An 18,303-nucleotide genomic window follows, 5' to 3' on the forward strand; every position below is an offset into this window, starting at 1 on the left:
CCAGACATCCTGCAGTATACGTCGGACATGCAGTCTGCACGATAGTACGGTGCCATAAAAAGGGTCCGTTGTAGACAAGTGACCGTTATATAGACAAGCCCATTGGAATACCCATCGTTTTGCGGGAAAGAGAATATTATCGTATTGTGTCCGTTTTCGAGAGAGGTATCCTCTATGTATACAGGTGCCCGTCATAAGACTGTGTTTCCTGTAGGTACTATATATAGTGTACTGCGTTTAGCCAGCAGCGTGTGGTATGTATATACACAGAGACTTCATAATATATTTGGACCAGAGTGACTGTAATCGATTGCAAACAATGATAAATTAGCACAATACAATATTCTATTATGTTTACAAACTGTTAGTAGCTAGGTGGGAGTGTGTTATGTCGTGCGCATATATAAACGGAAACTCGTATACAAAATTATTGTACGTGAGACGTTTAAAAACCTATCCGTTTTAGTCTACCGTTATATTACCTATTATTATTTTACGATAATCTACAATATAAAATATTGTATAATTAAGTCATGTTCAATGCGTATTTTAATCGGAAAATACCAACGCACGGACGCAAATATTACTATTTATGCATGTTGCATAATATGTGCATGTATAATATATATATACAGTATACAAATCACATACAAATGTGTACATAAGCGTGTGGGCCAGTTGAAAGGGTTCGGAGGAAGCTGAAGAACAATACTTTTACAAGAAGAGTGTATTGTGTGTGTGTAATATATGACGTGTTAATACAATAATACAATATTTACATAATGTCATACGATGTCTTTCAAAATATCGTGAGTGAAAAATATGGTAAATATTACATCACACGACGTCTGACAAAAATACAAAAATAGGTTTAATACGGTATATAGTTATAGCTAGTTCTCTACACTAACGATTCACAAATGGTGGTGAAAAATCGGCATAAATGTTTCACAAATCTGTCGGTTTTTAGAAAGTGTTTTGATACGTTTGCGGGTGCCTACAGTTCGAATGGTCAAATATTAGGTATAATGAAGATATTTTGTCAAGTATGGTTCTAATCATAACTAAAAAAAAAAAAAAAAAAAAAAAAAAAAATAGGTATATGATTACAAAAGAAAGTTTTCGTCCGGTTAGCGCATATCCCCAATATTCTAAACCATTGCTCGTAGTTTTCCGCAATTCATTGGTCGGAAATTTTAATAGAATATAATAGAAGCGGAGAAACTGGTGACAGACGTCGAGTCAAGGGCGGTATGCGTGTCACAAATTTGTGATCATGCCTATTTATTTATAGTCATGGTTCGAACTGAATATTGCGGGTCAGAGTCGTTATACATTTTCGGTTTCAAGCATTGGCCATTTTAAGGTGCCTACGATGTTTATCAAACTCGTCCGTCGATAAGTTTCTATTAAAACGCCAAACTTACCGACTCATTACACACTCGCGTACCCGCTAATAATCGATTTTATAAGTTATAACTGTATACTAATATTAATAACGTATTGTGTCTAATTTTTAATAAATAAAAAAACAATGATCGGACAAAAAGTCTAATAAAACGTTTTAGGTTTTGACTTTTAACATTCGAAAATCTTTTGCACGGTTTGTCCGTCTTATTAAACGCGCACATTTTAATATTAGTTGTACAATGCTATCCCGAGGGATTATCATCAAAATGTATTCGTTTTTATTTTAGAATGTTTGGCGTCATTTTTTTTATTTTACGTCGACATAATATTCACAATCATAATCGTCATTATATTATTTTGTCGATCGCGCATTTCGACTACATCACGCAAGACCCGCGACGATCACTTCAACGTTGCACATGATCTTGTGCAGTCTCGACTGGACGTCTGCAATATTATAATATGTTCACATTTGTACTTTATAATGATATTATAATATTATTGTCATATTATACCCACTCGAAGTTCCGCATAACCGCGACGGACACACTATTTTAAACGTGTGATAAATGTGCTACAGCGGTTGAATTGGGGGGGGGGGCGCAGGGGGACTGAGCTACTCATCATTTTTCTTCAAATTATAGCGTACCCCTTTATTATATTAATCGAGGAATAAGGTTATTATTATCTATTAAATTAATTTGCTTAATTATTATTCAACTTCATTTGGAGTCCACCTTAAATTTTTTTCCAATTCAACCACTGAACGTGCATCATAATATGACGCGTAACGTACCATATATTTGCAGCAGGTGCAGTTCGGAAGGTGATGCATATTGTATAATGTCAAACCGAAATCGTCGTTCGGTTAAATCGCTGCACAATAACGCGGATAGTGTCGCCAGATCGGCCGCCGATACCGATAATGTGTATATGTATATAATTTATAATACGTCCGCGGCGTCAAGGCGGCGGTTGGTTTCTGCCGAAGTGGCGTCCGTCGCATAAAATATTACGAGGACACACGCTGCGCACGTATTATTGTACGCGTACGATACTTTTCACAATAACGCGAGCAGGTGCACATATATAGGTACATTATAGGTATATTATTATAATATACGACACGATCGCATTGTGACCAGTGGCCAGTGCACTTCGCGCAGTGCCGCGAGACTTTTGTAATAATATAATAGTGTAAGGATAATATTGTCATTGTTGTTATTATTGCTGCAGTAGGTAGGTATAGGACGAGCACCTATATATATAGTTAGAAATGCGGCAACGTCGTAATGGATCGATGTGGAGGTATCGCAGTTTTATGTAATACGCCATTACTTTATCAAACATTATACAGTGATGATTACCCCCCGACATACACCTCCCAATAACGGACATCTGACAACAGCGGACACCTCCACGTAGAGCGGAAGTTTTCTTGAGAACCTGCAACTACAAATGTTCTACAATTTGAACCCTCCGAATGCGGACGAATATCTGCAGCATTGTCCTGTATTTAGAGGTTTCACTGAATTACAATAATACAATATAAGTAATAATAATAATAATAATAATAATAACCGGCCGGCATGATTATTGTCAACGTTATTATTAGATATTTGTGCGATAAAATTTCCGACATTCAATAATGTTATAATTACATCGTTGGTTAATCACTATAGGTTGGTATTAAATTGTATTAAGCATCATCAAAGCTACACTATATAGGTACTTACAAAAAAAAAGTAAATGTAGTAAACCAGTACATGGTGTTTGCGTAGAATTTTCAATTTCAAGTAAAAAAAAACAGTTTTAATATCCTCTAGATTTTAATACACGCCATTTATAAGTACGCCATGACTACGCTGTGCACTTATCTATTCGTATGCAGTATAGTAACGGTTTTGATGACACAATATTTTGACAACGTCATTTTGAACTGCAGTTAAGGCATTGAAATTTTTGTTACTGTAATAGTATTACAATTATATCATGTATATGGAGTATCTATGCGTATTTAAATATTTGTTTCCTTATATTCTTTCTTCGCTACACACAGCAAATAAGGAAACACTTAATTTTTTTTTTTATAGCGTAGAATTTTTTTAAAATTATAATATGGAAGATTTTCTACAGATATATCTTGACTGTGCCTTAAATTCAATAAAATGTTCAGTTTAATAAATGACAGTTCTTATACATATAGTTATATATTATATATGGGATATGGCCATTGGCCACATATTATCATATAATCATACAGTACAAAAATGTATAAAGCTTTAACGGCAAAATTCTTCCAACTAATTGTGTAAGTAATCCATCAATGTCCAACAATTTACCAACACATTTTTTGGTCTGTTATGGTTGTGCAGCTAACTTTATGAAGGTCCAATTCAGTATCAGACAGCAAAATATTGATTTTGAAGATTAAAAAATTTTTACCATATTTCAAAGTGTGAAAAAAATACTTAACAAAAATACACACATCATTGTAAAATCAATGCGTTTATCGCTCCAATCAGAATTTTAAATTATAATATAATTTAATACAATACCATTTATAACTAATAAATATTTACAAAAAACCGTTATGAAAACTTTCACATGTCTTCAATATTTTATTCATATACTCTGTTGTACCAGAAATTGATAGTTTCTTGGACGTGTTATACGACCTAGCAAATCCTCTCAACGGTTCAAAATTCTGTGTGAGGTCATATGGCGCTGCAGAATACAATTGTAATATAAATAATATTAAATATATATATTATATATATATATTAGGACTAACTATTAAGTGAGACACTAATGCTAATATAATTTCGAAAAATATGCCGCCTGCAGTGATTAATGACCAAAAAGAATTTTAATGACGGGACTCTATCGATAATTAGAATTAAATGTTTTCGTCTACTCTTGTCCATATTCTATTGGGGCTTAATGCATCACTTAGAGTCTAAGTCTTAGACACTATATATTTTATGGATTTAATATATTTAGTATTGTTAATTTACCTCGGTAAATTGTATAAAAACTATAAATATTTCATTAATGGATACTAATATGGAACCTCCTATTGTCATTTTTGTGAATATAATAATGAGATAATAGAATTAAATGAGCCACAAGAATATTATTCTCTTCGCCATGTTTAGAGGATACTGCAAAGAGTGCAAACGACTATATCGTTTACGTCAAAGATAACAATACGATTTTTGAAATGGTCATAAATATCTGTAATATAATGTATTGTACAAGGACTAAGTGAGACACTAAACCTTTGTATGTAGACCATTAAAAATCAATTAAATGATGCTATTATAATATTTTGAAAATAGATTATCACAGATAATCGATATATTTTTGTATTATTATCAAAAAGAATTTTGACCAAAATCATACTGGACCTTCGATGATTAGCAGTGGCGTATTTGAGGGGGGGGGGGGGCGATAGGGGCGATCGCCCCCCCCCCCCCCCCGAGAGATCTTTGAAAATAATATTTTATGATTGTTGAACTTATAAGTGTATCTAAATATTTTAATTAATAAATAAATAATATTTTTTTATGAGAAATTTTTGTGATAACTGTCAATTGATAATACATATTATATCGGATAAATCGGATTACTGATTAGTGATTGCTCTATGATACGCAAAGATGGAACATTTGGCCCGAGGACTGGGTGACGTAGTCCTGCCAAACGAATGATGGAACGGAACGTCACCTGTCGAAATGGTTACCTAAATGGTCACGATGGGACCTAATTGGGATATTTTACTCGAATTTAGGGTAAACGAGGTTCTAGGGGAATAAAAAAAAAAATCAAGTTGTCAAGTTTTTCGAGTTATCTCGACTGTATAAAGCCTTACTAACAACCTTTAAACAAATGTTTTAATTATTCGGAATGTGGCATATGCTTAATCGCTCTGTATTTAGTTTTTAGTAATAGTAGTTACATTCTCTCTTTGTTATTTTCGTTTACTACTCTCCTCGACTTCACACATCCACTTTTTGGCTTTTCCACTTCTTATTATTTATATCCTTATATTAACCATATTTGCTACTTTATATTATTTTGTCAATAGGTTAAAAACTTGGCTAAGATCAAAAATGGGCCAGGATCGGCTTACAGGGTTGGCATTATTAAACATTCATAAATCTATTGTAATAAATGTTGATGATGTTATTAATCGTTTCACAAGTCTAAAAAAAAGAAATATAGATTTTGTATTGTAAATAAAAATTAAAAATTCTTTAATAAAAGTGCTTAAATCAATAATAAAAATGCGTTGTTTTTTTATGTCTAAAAAAAATTGTATTAATTGGTGGGGGTGGTTTACTCCTCTTAATATCGCCCCCCCCCCCTAGGTGAAGGCTCAAATACGCCACTGATTATTAGAATTAAATGCTATCGTTGCTTTTCCAAAGACTTTCCGTCGAGGGTCGATGGCTTTGTTTGTAAGTTTTTAACAACCGTAATATACGGAATATTACCAGACCCTGTCAATTGCAATGGGTTTGAGCACAGCGGTCGAGCTTGCCGCAGTCCTGTCGAACAAGATTTATTATGAGGAATATTGAGAACATTTTCGCAGCGACTGTCGACCATAATATCGTAAGTATCCGGAAATTCTCAATCACGCCGTTTCCTAATTTTTTACGTATTTGGTTTTTCCAGTCCTTGAGCGCATAAGTGTGATTTATATGTGTTTTGTATACGGTGCGATGAAATTCTGGCACCAGATCTCGATCAGTAACCACTAACTAAACGCGTTTGTGCATCGTCGTTTGCCAATAAGTATTAAATATTAAAGTGTTATTGTGTGCAGTGGCATATACGAGTACCTCTGGACCGATGACACGTGACCTACGTGTCCTGTATATTTCACACGAGCTGTCACTTGCATAAGCGGACATCAAGAGGTTCATCCCCCCCCTCCTAAAAAAAGAAAAATGAAAAAATCTAATTGTATTTTATATATGTATTATAATTACATATATAATATATAATATTATATTATATATATATATACTGCATTATATGTTATACGTGTGATGGTAAATATAAGACAAGGAAAACAGTAAATGACTAAAGTATATCCTGCCATCCTCCAAATGGCAGCTCTATTAGAGGTAGTCGCATTTTGTTTTGAAAATCGCTAAAAGTTTATTTGTCGTCGTTATAGATATAGATAGAATATTAAAATGTTCTTTGAAAACGTTTTTGACTTGACAACTAAAAAGAAAATATCATGATATGAAATAATAGCATCGTATTAAATTATTATAAACGACGACGACGTAAAAAAAAACCTACTGTGTTTAATTTTTTTGATTTACAAATACAATGAACAATGACGATTGATGATAAATAAAAATGCAATAATGTAATATTCATCGATATGATATTGATTTTTATTGAGTGTCGACAGATTTCAGTGAGGCTGAACTTAAATTTGTGAATTTTTTAAAATATAAATTCAATATTGAAGATAGACCAGACAATAGATCACAATCAATACAAAATCAAGATAATAATGTATTATCATGATAACTAGATTAAAATTACAACGTATGATGGAAAAAATTTCAAAACAACGAGAGGATTACCGCTAGTATGGTGTGTGTGTGTGTGTCTGTGTGTTTATATATATTACAGTAATACTCACTGCAAGACGCGATGTCGTACCTACCTATATATAATATATATATAATATATTATGTAAAGTGAAATAATATAATAATATATCCTATATGGTCCACGGTCTATCCGGTTTCATTTCTTGTGCGGTGTATATACCTTATATATACCTACTCGACCGGTTTTTAAATATGTGTATGTGTGAGGGGGGAGGTAGGGGGTAAGGGAAGAAAAAATCGAATTTTACGCACGTTATTTTTATTTATTTATTTTCTTTTCTTTTTAATATTCCGCAGCGCGACTTCTGACCGTCAGTCGTTAAAAATTGGCAACAAAACGAAATTGTTGATTTATCTCCTTCGTATTGTACCACGACTCCTATATATTCGACTATATCCCCCGGTTTAATAATATTATATCCCACCCACCGGGTCGCTCGTTTCTATCTCACTCCCACCCCCCGGACGCGCCAAAAATCGAGACGCATTCCTGGGTGGCTCGGCCATTTTAACAATGCTAAACATTATTATTTTTTTTTCTTCAAATAATATAAAATGTATACAATAGACCAAGTCAGCCATCGCGACATATACGTGTGTGTGTGTAAATATATATGTACAATATGTGTATATATATAAATATATATATATATTTTTTTTAAGGCGATCGCATCGCGATTATAATATTGTGTGACAGATCACGCAATTCTCAGCTCGCCAAAATGTGGAGTCCGGTCACGAGCACGGACGGACTTTGATGGATTCCGTCCTACACGATACATTATGCATATTATACATAATACATATATATCTCGTACGTGTATTATTGTTGTTATTATTATCATCACTGCAGCACAGCAGAGATCGAGCATTGTACACATCAAAAGATTCGAACACCTATCGGTTTTTTTTCTCATCCGCCATACGCAGTGCAAATAAACGCTTTCATTTTCGTTTTACTCGTATCGACGTTCATCCTTCAAAGGTAAAAATACACGGTTTTAACGATCGAATTGTATTTGGTCGTTTTGTAGTAACGGCCGTAAACACTGCACGTGTGATCGTTCACGACGGAACAAATGAGTACAAGCTGTTGGTGTTAAATGGCCGTGTGCTGGAAAAAAGTCGCAGTTTTGGTCGAACATCAATAAATAAACATAACATATTATTTTCATACGCATAATCGTTTTTTTTTAGATTCTGAGCGGAGCGAGGAATGTATTGACTTTACCATGATGTGTTTTTTTTTGTGTCTGTCTGTTATCACGTTTTGGGGCAGTAAAAATGCTTCGATTTTCGACTTCAGTATACCTTGTTAGATCAGAAAGTGAATCTAGTTGGTACTTTGTGGGGTCAAAAGTTATAAGTAAATATTTTTCTAAATAATCGGGATAAACAAACTAAAAATTAAAGAAAAAACGGGTATTTTTACGCAAAATCAGTTTTCGACAAAATCAATTATGGTTTTTGATGTAACTTTAAAACGGCCATAGATACATGAAATTTTCTCCGAATGTTTTTATAAATATATTATAACCATGCAATTTTCAAAAAATTTTGACCTAAGTTGAACTATGCATAGGCATATGCAGTTTCCGATCATTATTAGTTTTTTTTAAATTAATATCGATAAAAATTTATTTGTTGGGTAGAAATGCTTGAAAATTTAATACAAGGTTTCTAACATATTGTTACAATAGAAGTTGAAAAATAAAAGATTTTCGTAGTCACAATTTTTTTTTTATAAGCATTCAAAGGTTGAATTTTACAAAATACGTAAAAATCACAAAAATTCCCAAATTATTTTAAGCTAGAAATTCATAAAAAAAATTCTTTTTAAATCTAAGATTTTAAAAATGAATAAAAGGCTCCTAACATATTTTTACAGTAGCAGTTGAAAAATAAAATCAATTCATAGTCACATTTTTTTTTATAAGCATTCAAAGTTTAAATTTTGACAACGTACATAAAAATCACAAAAGTATACATAATATAATATATTTTTTTTCATTATCGCTGATAATTTCAGGACAACATACAAATAATATTAATTCCAATTACCGACTAGGTACTGTATTAATAATAAGTTAAGTTATAGTCGTATGGCGCTATGTCCGGAAGTAGGCACGAAGGCCTAGTGGGCACCCGTAGGTTTCTGCCATGCCCGGGTGGGGGGCAACGGCCTCTCTTTCCAGACAGCGTGATCTGCCCGGAAAGCGATGCCGCCCGTGACCGGGATTCGAACAGTTCCAATTAGATTTTTTTTTTTTTATCAATATTTAGATAATTCATCATTGAATACAAACTTATTATTCCTATCTCCAAAAATATGGTACACTAGAAAGTGTTATTTTCCAAATAGGTGAACAAATTTAAGATATTTATTAATATATTGTAACTAATAATACTCAATAATCTATATGGGTTTATTGGGTTTTCAGTTGATTCCTCCATTTCAAATTGGAAGCAGCATTCCAATGTAATGTAATAGTTATTTAATCGATATTGAAAAAAACATTTTAAAATAATAACACAACTACTTGATACAAAACATTTATTTTTTAATAATATTTCAATCCTGGATATTTAGACAGTGAAAAACTTAAATACCAACCGGTTCTTTTTTTGAATGAAATTGAATATATGTGTCAAATTCACAAAAAAACCGTATCTCGCATTATTGTGAAATATGTTATTGATAAATAATATAATTGCACAGGATCTTCATAAAATTTTAAATAAGTATTATAGAATATTAAATGGTATAAATAGCATGTACAATTAAATTTAATTAAGTAAAATATATTATACTACGGTGTATGGCATTAATTAATGTAACTACTCTATGAGTTTTTATATCTCTATAATTTGTAGAAAATAATTGTATTCTATGTATTTATAAACTTACTTATTCCGATTTTTTGATTTTTATATTGATCGTTCTATTTCGAAAAAAATTGGAATGTGTAAGCTTATAAACATAGAATTCAAACATTTTCTTCAAATTATAGAGATATAAAAACTCAAAGATTAAGTTTGTAATTAGCAAAAAAATAAAAGTAGTTACATTAATTAATGTCATACACCGTAGTATAATATATTTTACCTAATTAAATTTAATTGTACATGCTATTTATACCATTTAATATTCTATAATATTCTATAATATTTATTTAAAATTTTATGAAGATCCTGTGCAATTGGAAAAACAGTGTGATCACGATAAGTGGAAACACTCTGAATAGACTTCATATATTTCAATTCTGCTTTTTCGGCTAACTAATAAACATTATTATACACATTTTCAAATAATTAGACTATTTTGTTGACAGTTAATTTTGAGCATGTGCACAAGAAAAATTTTTTTTTAAATAGCATGATCCATTTTTGACCACAAATCATTTTTTTGGTATTTTTTAATGAATTTTAGTGGTTGAATTTCTTTTCTAAGTCAAAAAATGACCGAGTTATAGCAATTTGATTTTATGTTATTTGCATGGGTATAACAGATTATAAAATACGTAGTTGGTAATAATAATCTGTTATACCCATGCAAATAACATAAAATCAAATTGCTATAACTCGGTCAATTTTTGACTTAGAAAAGAAATTCAACCACTAAAATTCATTAAAAAATACCAAAAAAATGATTTGTGGTCAAAAATGGATCAACCTATTTAAAAAAAAAATTTGTAATGCGCAATGTGCGCATGCACAAAATTAACTGTCAAAAAAATAGTCTAATTATTTGAAAATGTGTATAATAATGTTTATTAGTTAGCCGAAAAAGCAGAATTGAAATATATGAAGCCTACACATAGTTATTGAGAGTTTCCACTTATCGTGATCACATCATCTATCAATAAAACATTTCACAATAATGCGAGATACGGTTTTTATGAATTTGACACATACGTTCAATTTCATTCAAAAAAAGAACCGGTAGGTATTTAAGTTTTTCAAGAATAATATTTCTTTAAAATCTTCATCTTAAAAAAAATAATTGAATATTTTCCACCACCTCCTTTTTAGTTGTTTTTTTGATAAATCTGCGAAATTAAAATTAAAGGCAATATTAACTGATTATTGTTGAACAATTTTAAATACTAATACTATAATTCATCCAACCAATATTTGTTGTACACATGCGTATCTTTTTTTATCTTTAATACATTTTTTATTTTTTATTTATAGATTAAGATAACCTCGATATTAAGGTTTTGACAGAAAATCGTATATATTATTATTGTTCATATTAAAGTGATCATATAAAAAATCATACATCATATACAGGGTGATTCTTTTATCAAACAACACTCATTATTTTAAAAAGTATTGACTTTTTTCAAAATATTTTTTTACATAGTGAAAAGTTGTTAAAAAACCGACGTTTTTATTAAAAAATTATATTTTTAAATATTTTTTATCCTTATCATTTTTTAAGTTTTTTACTTTTTTGAATGACAACATAGTTTTAATTTTATATTCCAAAGCAGAATATTTTCTAAGTATTTTGATTCATAAAAATCGAATTTAGGACGAGTAGTTTATGATTTATAAGTATTTAAAGTTTTGACAAGCGGAGTAGTGGACAAACATTTTGCGGGGTAACCCTGTACCACTCCACTATGCCAATCAAAACTTTAAAGTAAATACTTTTTTAAACAATGAATGTTGTTTGATAAATCAATCACCCTGTATAAGTAAAACATAAGTTAAATTAAATATTAAAATTAATTTATAATTTAATATATTAAAAATGTTCATTTACTATTATATTACATTCCTAACAAACAGGCTACACGCATGCACCAAATATTATGAACTTAACACTCATATTCTTAATCTTATATAAAGTCTTTATTCTTATTTACCTCCGGTATCAACATTCTTGGGGTTTTGCATAATGTATCTATCGTCTTGAATGGCCTAAAACAGATTACATACCATGTATAATGATCTGTGCAATAAATTTGATCATTTACACAAGTTTTTTTTTTTTTTAAACCTACCTCTTATATGTTTCAAACTGTGTTAAATTCGTTTCATGCGATTTTGCTACCTAGCAGTATACTGTTATACATATAGATAGATAACGGTTAAAATATACTAAGTAATAATCATACATACAACGATATCCAATTTAGTTAAGCATTATGTAATTTAATTCGTTTTATCGAGAACAGTCTGGACAATTCAAATTGAAATTCGATTGAAAGATATTTACGTCTGTCGCTATTTAAATTAATCTATCTTCTGACCATAGTTCTAATATATCTCTGTACTAAATTTCATCGCAATCAGTTCAGCCGTTTAGAAATGCGTATAGGACAAGCAGATAGAAATCCATTTATATATATATAGATTATAGATGTATAAATATAGCTTTAGAAGTCACCGTCCACGGGTGGTTAGTCGGACAGTAAACGAAACAGTCCTGTATGTTTGCATGAGTAATTTAACGGGATAAACAAAACATTATACGTACCTATCGTATTTATTGCATATTAAAAATGATTATGTTTATATATTAATTCGTCTAAAACGTTATACACTGCAGAAATAAGCTGACATTTTTATAAAAATAATATACTATTATTATATTATAAATCAATGTTTTTCTGCCGTTACAGCTATTTTAAATTTACCATGTATCTACATTAAATTAATTAATTGAAAAATAAAAAGAATACAACTACCAACATCATTGTGTAATGGCTGGCTATCAAGATAGTCAAAAAATTTTAATTTTTAGATACTATTCAAAAAGTACTATAAAGTATAAACTTTCTACTATAATCTAAAATAATCAATTGTTACCGTGTTGGAGGTGGAGAATGTGGTCTCTTTTACTATGGACGATTCATTCTGTTGGCATACCATATTGCCAAGCTGGTTGGTTTTGTTGGTCGATGGATGATTTGCATGCGCGAGTTTGGCAAATTGTCGCTGGCAGAATGAAATTGATAGATTATTCTCTGATTCGCTTCCTATACGAACGATATGTTAAAAATATTGTTAATTACTATTGTAGGTAGGTCGATATAATATGTATTATAATATTACTTTTTATATATTTCATATTTTTCCTGGGTAACTTTATTTCTAATATGAAAATATTTTTGGTTAATATATAATTAATACTCAATATATTTTAAATATATGAAAAACTAACTTTCTATTATAAATTTATATCTTGTTGGTTTAATGATATCATTGGGTTCTTCTTTTACTATTTTGATACTTGTTCCTGATTCTGGGTTATGCAATTCGTCCTTTACACCGTCGTCCTATTATAGAAAATATACTGTCAATATTTAGTTCTACAAAATAACTAATCTCATATACCTACTGCATCAAACATTATATTTTTACCTTTAAACAATATATTTACCTACCTATACAGCTATCTTAAGATGACCGAATAATAACGAATCATATTATACATTTATATAACAGATTTAATCACCCTCATATAATACGTTCTACCCGTTTCCCACCTCAAACATGGCCTACGATAAGTCGGTAACATACGCCATGCTATTATATACATTAAATTAATTAAATTAAAATAAGAATAATACAACTACCAACATTAAATCATGTAATGGCCGGCTATTAAGATAGTCACGAATTTTAATTCTTAGATACTATTCAAAATGTACTATAAAGTATAAACTTTCTATTATAATCTAAAATCAATTGTTACCATGAATGTCGGTCTGACATTATTTACTAAGACAGTAAAATTATGCACATTATATGCACTTACGAAAAAATATGCACCAACCCACCAAATATGCATTTATATGCAAACTTAAAATTGGTCTACGGATTCAATAAAGTCTGAATCGCCGACATTTCAAACCATCTTATAAGTGCATATATACTTACATAGTATCACCATGAAAATGCATAAAATTCGTCTCTAGTTATGACTCTAGCCTATAATTAGGTACTAAACATGGATTTAGAAATTAGTGAAGTTTTCGAATCGAAAATTAGTTTTGTAGTGCGCAATCCAGTACCGCCTAATATATTTGATAAAATACCCTAAAAAGTAGATAGGTATTATAAATACCTTATTCATAGTGGGTGGTATAAACGGGTAGGGCCGGCCCCGACAGAAGAATACTGGGCCGTTTACCTCCCAGCCCGCCTCTGATGTCCGAGGTGGAGAGTGTGGTCTTATAATCTCTTTCACTATGGACGATTCTGATACCATACATATTTCCATGTTGGTTGGTTTCATCGGTTGATGCATTAGCATACGCGAGTTTGGTAAATTCCGGTGGAATGGAATTGCCAGCTTATTGTCCAACTCGTTTCCTAAACGAACGTTACGTTAAACATATTGTTAATTACTATTGTAGGTAGGTCGATATAATATGTATTATAATATTACTTTTTATGATGTCCAAATTATTTCTGGGTGACTTTTTATCTAATATGAAAATATTTTTGATTGAAATATAATTAATACTCAATATATTTTATTTATAATATGAAAAACTAACCTTCTACAATTGTTTCGATTCTTCTTCTTGACGATTCGTTCTTTTCACCATCGTCCTATTAAATTAATAGAAAAGATTCTATCAAGATTTAGTTCTACAAAATAAGTAATCTCATATATCAACTGCATTACACATAGTTTTTACCTATAATCTAGCCAACCAAACCCTTTAAGTGTCCATTTATACAGACTGTACAAATTAAAATAAATATGACACAAATAAATAAATATTTTGATTACTTTTACAATTTTCACGTCATTATTATTTAATAACTGCTTCTGCTTGGTAATATAACAATATAACAATCCAACACCACTTATAGCTCCTAATGTAATTCCTGCAAATATAAACCTTCTTGACATTTTTCGAATCTTTTATTATCAGCAAATGTCTATAATATTCAAATGAACAATATAAAGAATTCTATTGAATGAAATAATAGTTTATTCGTTGCTATGTATTTATTATAACAATATTTGTCTCCAATCAGCGTTGCCTGGACAAAAATTTGTTTTTGTTTAAATGCATAAGCATTGATTATAAATACTACACAGTATATTTTATATATCAATGGTATAAGTTACAATAACATTATTATTATTATTATTTTTTTTTATTAATCCTAAGTCCGGGAACAATAACAATTTGTTTCTGCAATTAGCAAATAATATACAATGATTTATCGTTCTCCTATATTACTATTATATTACGATAATCTGTACCTATGCTGTAACCAAAAGCTATTTTATTTTTATCTTAAATCTCAAAAAATAATTTCTTAAATGTTCAATAAAAAATATTGAGGGTCACCTATCGAGTTTACGATTGTTATGACTTATTATTATCGGTGTATTTGTAATTGTATGGTCCCTTATGTCTAAAATAATTTTTTTTATTAGCTTAAAACATATAAGTTATTACAAATTAAAATTACATATACGAGTATATAGTATACAATAATATGATATACTCTAAATCTAGATGATAGTACATTTCTTATAGAAGTTAATGTCAGAATTAGTATGATGATTAATATTTACATTAAAAGTAAAGCCTGGACGAAAATAAAAATACAAAATTAGTAAAATAACAGTAAATTGTATTGATTAACTTTCGGTGTTTGGCGTATAACACCAAAATGACATTATAAAATAAATTTATGAAAATCGTGATATATTTATCTACCTAAAATCGGAAAACTGCAACATAATATAATTAATTGGTTAAACGTATGAATATAAATATTAAAACTACAACATATTTTCTTCTTGCTCGTTTATTAATTAACGTCCGAGTGTTTCTTAACAGACTTCTTCTGTTAACTACGAACACCAAAATACCTGGAAAAAATTTGTAATATTTATGAAAAGAATAACTAAATAAGTATATTGTAATATGATGTATATAGGCATTTTTCTAAACTTAAACTTTTCCTAATAATGCTTGAATGAAATTTCGTCTACAAAAATTTTAAAGGGATATGAAAACAGATTAAACGGATCTACACTAATATTACAAAACATATTATGCATATAAAATATATATATTTAAAAATATAAAACAAGGTTTCATTGGGGATTCAATAGATTTTAGAAAAATGTGTGTATCAGAACATATTAGTCTTATTGGTTAGGATATAATTAGATGGAACACATTTAGTTTTTAAAATATAAAGTATTTCACCCCTTCTAATCTGAACATTGGGATTTAAATGAAAAATCATGATTGCATCATATATTATAATAATACATATAGATATATTATAAATAGAAATATCGGGTTTTTATTTTGGTGCAACAATTAGACATTTTCAGACTTGGATTGTTGAAATAGATAGAGAATAGAGATATATTATTATAAATGAAGGTTATCTCCAAATTTTATTTTTTGGTTTTAAAATACAAATGCAAATTCAATTTTAACAATATTTTTACTGGTCACAACGACACAACTTATATATGAATTGAAGTTGGATCTAAATATTCTTTTTGTTAATTTTTAAAAAAATTTTAGATTCTGAGCGGAGCGAGTGATGTAGTTGATACTTTAGGGGGCAAAAGTAAAAAATTCTCAATATTTTTCTAAGTAACCGGGATAAACAAATTAAAAATTAAGGGAAAAACGGAAAATATTACAGACAATCATTTTTCGACAAAATCGATTTTGATTTTTGATTTAACTTTAAAATAAATGACAAATGATACATAAAATTTTCTCCGAATGTTTATATAAGTATATTATAACCATGCAATTTTTCAAAAAATTTTGACTTAAGTTGAACTATTTATAAGCATATGCAATTTTCGATCATTATTGGTTTTTTTTAAAATTAATATCGATAATAATTTATTTGTTGAGTAGAAAAGCTTGAAAATTTAATACAAGGTTTCTAACATATTTTTACAATAGGAGTTGAAAAATAAAATATATTCATAATTACAATTTTTTTTTATAAGCATTCAAAGTTTGAATTTTACAAAATACGTAAAAATCACAAAAATTCGCAAATTATTTTAAGCTAGAAATTCATAAAAAATTTTCTTTTTAAATCTATGATTTGAAAATTATTAATAATCTATAATATATCCTAATCTGACCGTCTTCGTTCAGAATCGTTTTTTGTATACAATAATATAATATCATTGGATTCAAATTTAATTCCATCCATTACAGTAACCCGCTTGTAACCTACTGTACAGCAGAGCGACATCCACGACTTACCCACTTTTTTTTTTATCGTTAACGCGACAAAACCAATTTCACCATTGCCATGGCTTAGAAATGTATGAGTAAAACTCTTGGTAAAATATATTTTATTTTTAGAAGTAATAAATTATCAGGCAACTCAAAAATAAATAAATGTTTGTCTGATGTCTAATGGGTGCCTATACCCTAGAATCACGCGTATAATATAATAATACATTATACATATTTATTTATTTGAATTAAACAGAGAAAAAAATGTTCGCAAACGATCAAACTTTTTATTAAGCTGAAGTTTTTGAAGGCGCATAATATTGATAATATTGTGATTCCTATGAACTGCAATGAGAAACATAAGATATTTTTTTCCGACAAACAGTTTTATAATAATCAGTGGTGGATTTAGAATATAATAGTTATTTTATTTACAGCCTGCGACGTTCTATATACTTGCCAAGTCTGAAAAAGAAAATATACCCAAAGTGCATCTGGAAAAGTGAAAATCGGAGAATAACTCGATACCTATACGTTGTTCTCAGCCTGTAGATTTTCAACCGATATAAAATATGATTCGTAGACTGCACGATATTAATTTCTATCTACGACACAAAATAAAATAATAATATATATTATAGGTATTATAAAAACGCAGAGAAACCTCAAAAGCCGTACAATCGACTATTATAATATAATAATATATTATGTCTGTTATACACGCCGCACAAGACTACGATGACCGACCACGCCAATCGATCACTATAGTTATACAATATATAATATTATATTATTAAAAACAGATCTAAATATTATACATGTTGGATAATATGAATAATATCACCGCTCATGTACACATCATGTTTGACCGGGGTGAAAAGTCTCATATTGCCTTATCTATTTCACGAATGAATTGCTGCGAGACCATCTCACGGGTATTCTTTGTACATATAGGTACCAAATACTGATAATAATATATATATATCACATAAAAGGTACGTATGTACAAGAAGGGACTCCTCTTCGATTTCATT

At 29.7% G+C, this 18,303-nt stretch overlaps 1 protein-coding gene across 1 annotated transcript; it reads right to left on the minus strand.

Moving 5' to 3' along the window:
* Positions 1-10,877: 10,877 nt before the first annotated feature.
* On the minus strand, positions 10,878-15,466 carry LOC149056410 (uncharacterized). The gene is made up of 8 exons (XM_089227298.1): positions 14,573-15,466; positions 14,461-14,499; positions 14,137-14,384; positions 13,231-13,345; positions 13,122-13,160; positions 12,876-13,045; positions 11,930-11,984; positions 10,878-11,104 (listed from the first exon to the last, which is right to left on the minus strand). Exons 3-8 carry the CDS (start codon positions 14,323-14,325, stop codon positions 11,046-11,048), a joined length of 627 nt encoding a protein of 208 aa, XP_089083424.1. The 5' UTR covers positions 14,326-14,384; positions 14,461-14,499; positions 14,573-15,466; the 3' UTR covers positions 10,878-11,045.
* Positions 15,467-18,303: the final 2,837 nt, after the last annotated feature.

The sequence above is a fragment of the Diuraphis noxia genome, unplaced genomic scaffold, assembly GCF_037042655.1.
Source record: "Diuraphis noxia isolate RWA-SAM2 unplaced genomic scaffold, SU_Dnox_SAM2 contig0004, whole genome shotgun sequence".
NCBI classification, from domain to species: Eukaryota; Metazoa; Arthropoda; class Insecta; order Hemiptera; family Aphididae; genus Diuraphis; species Diuraphis noxia.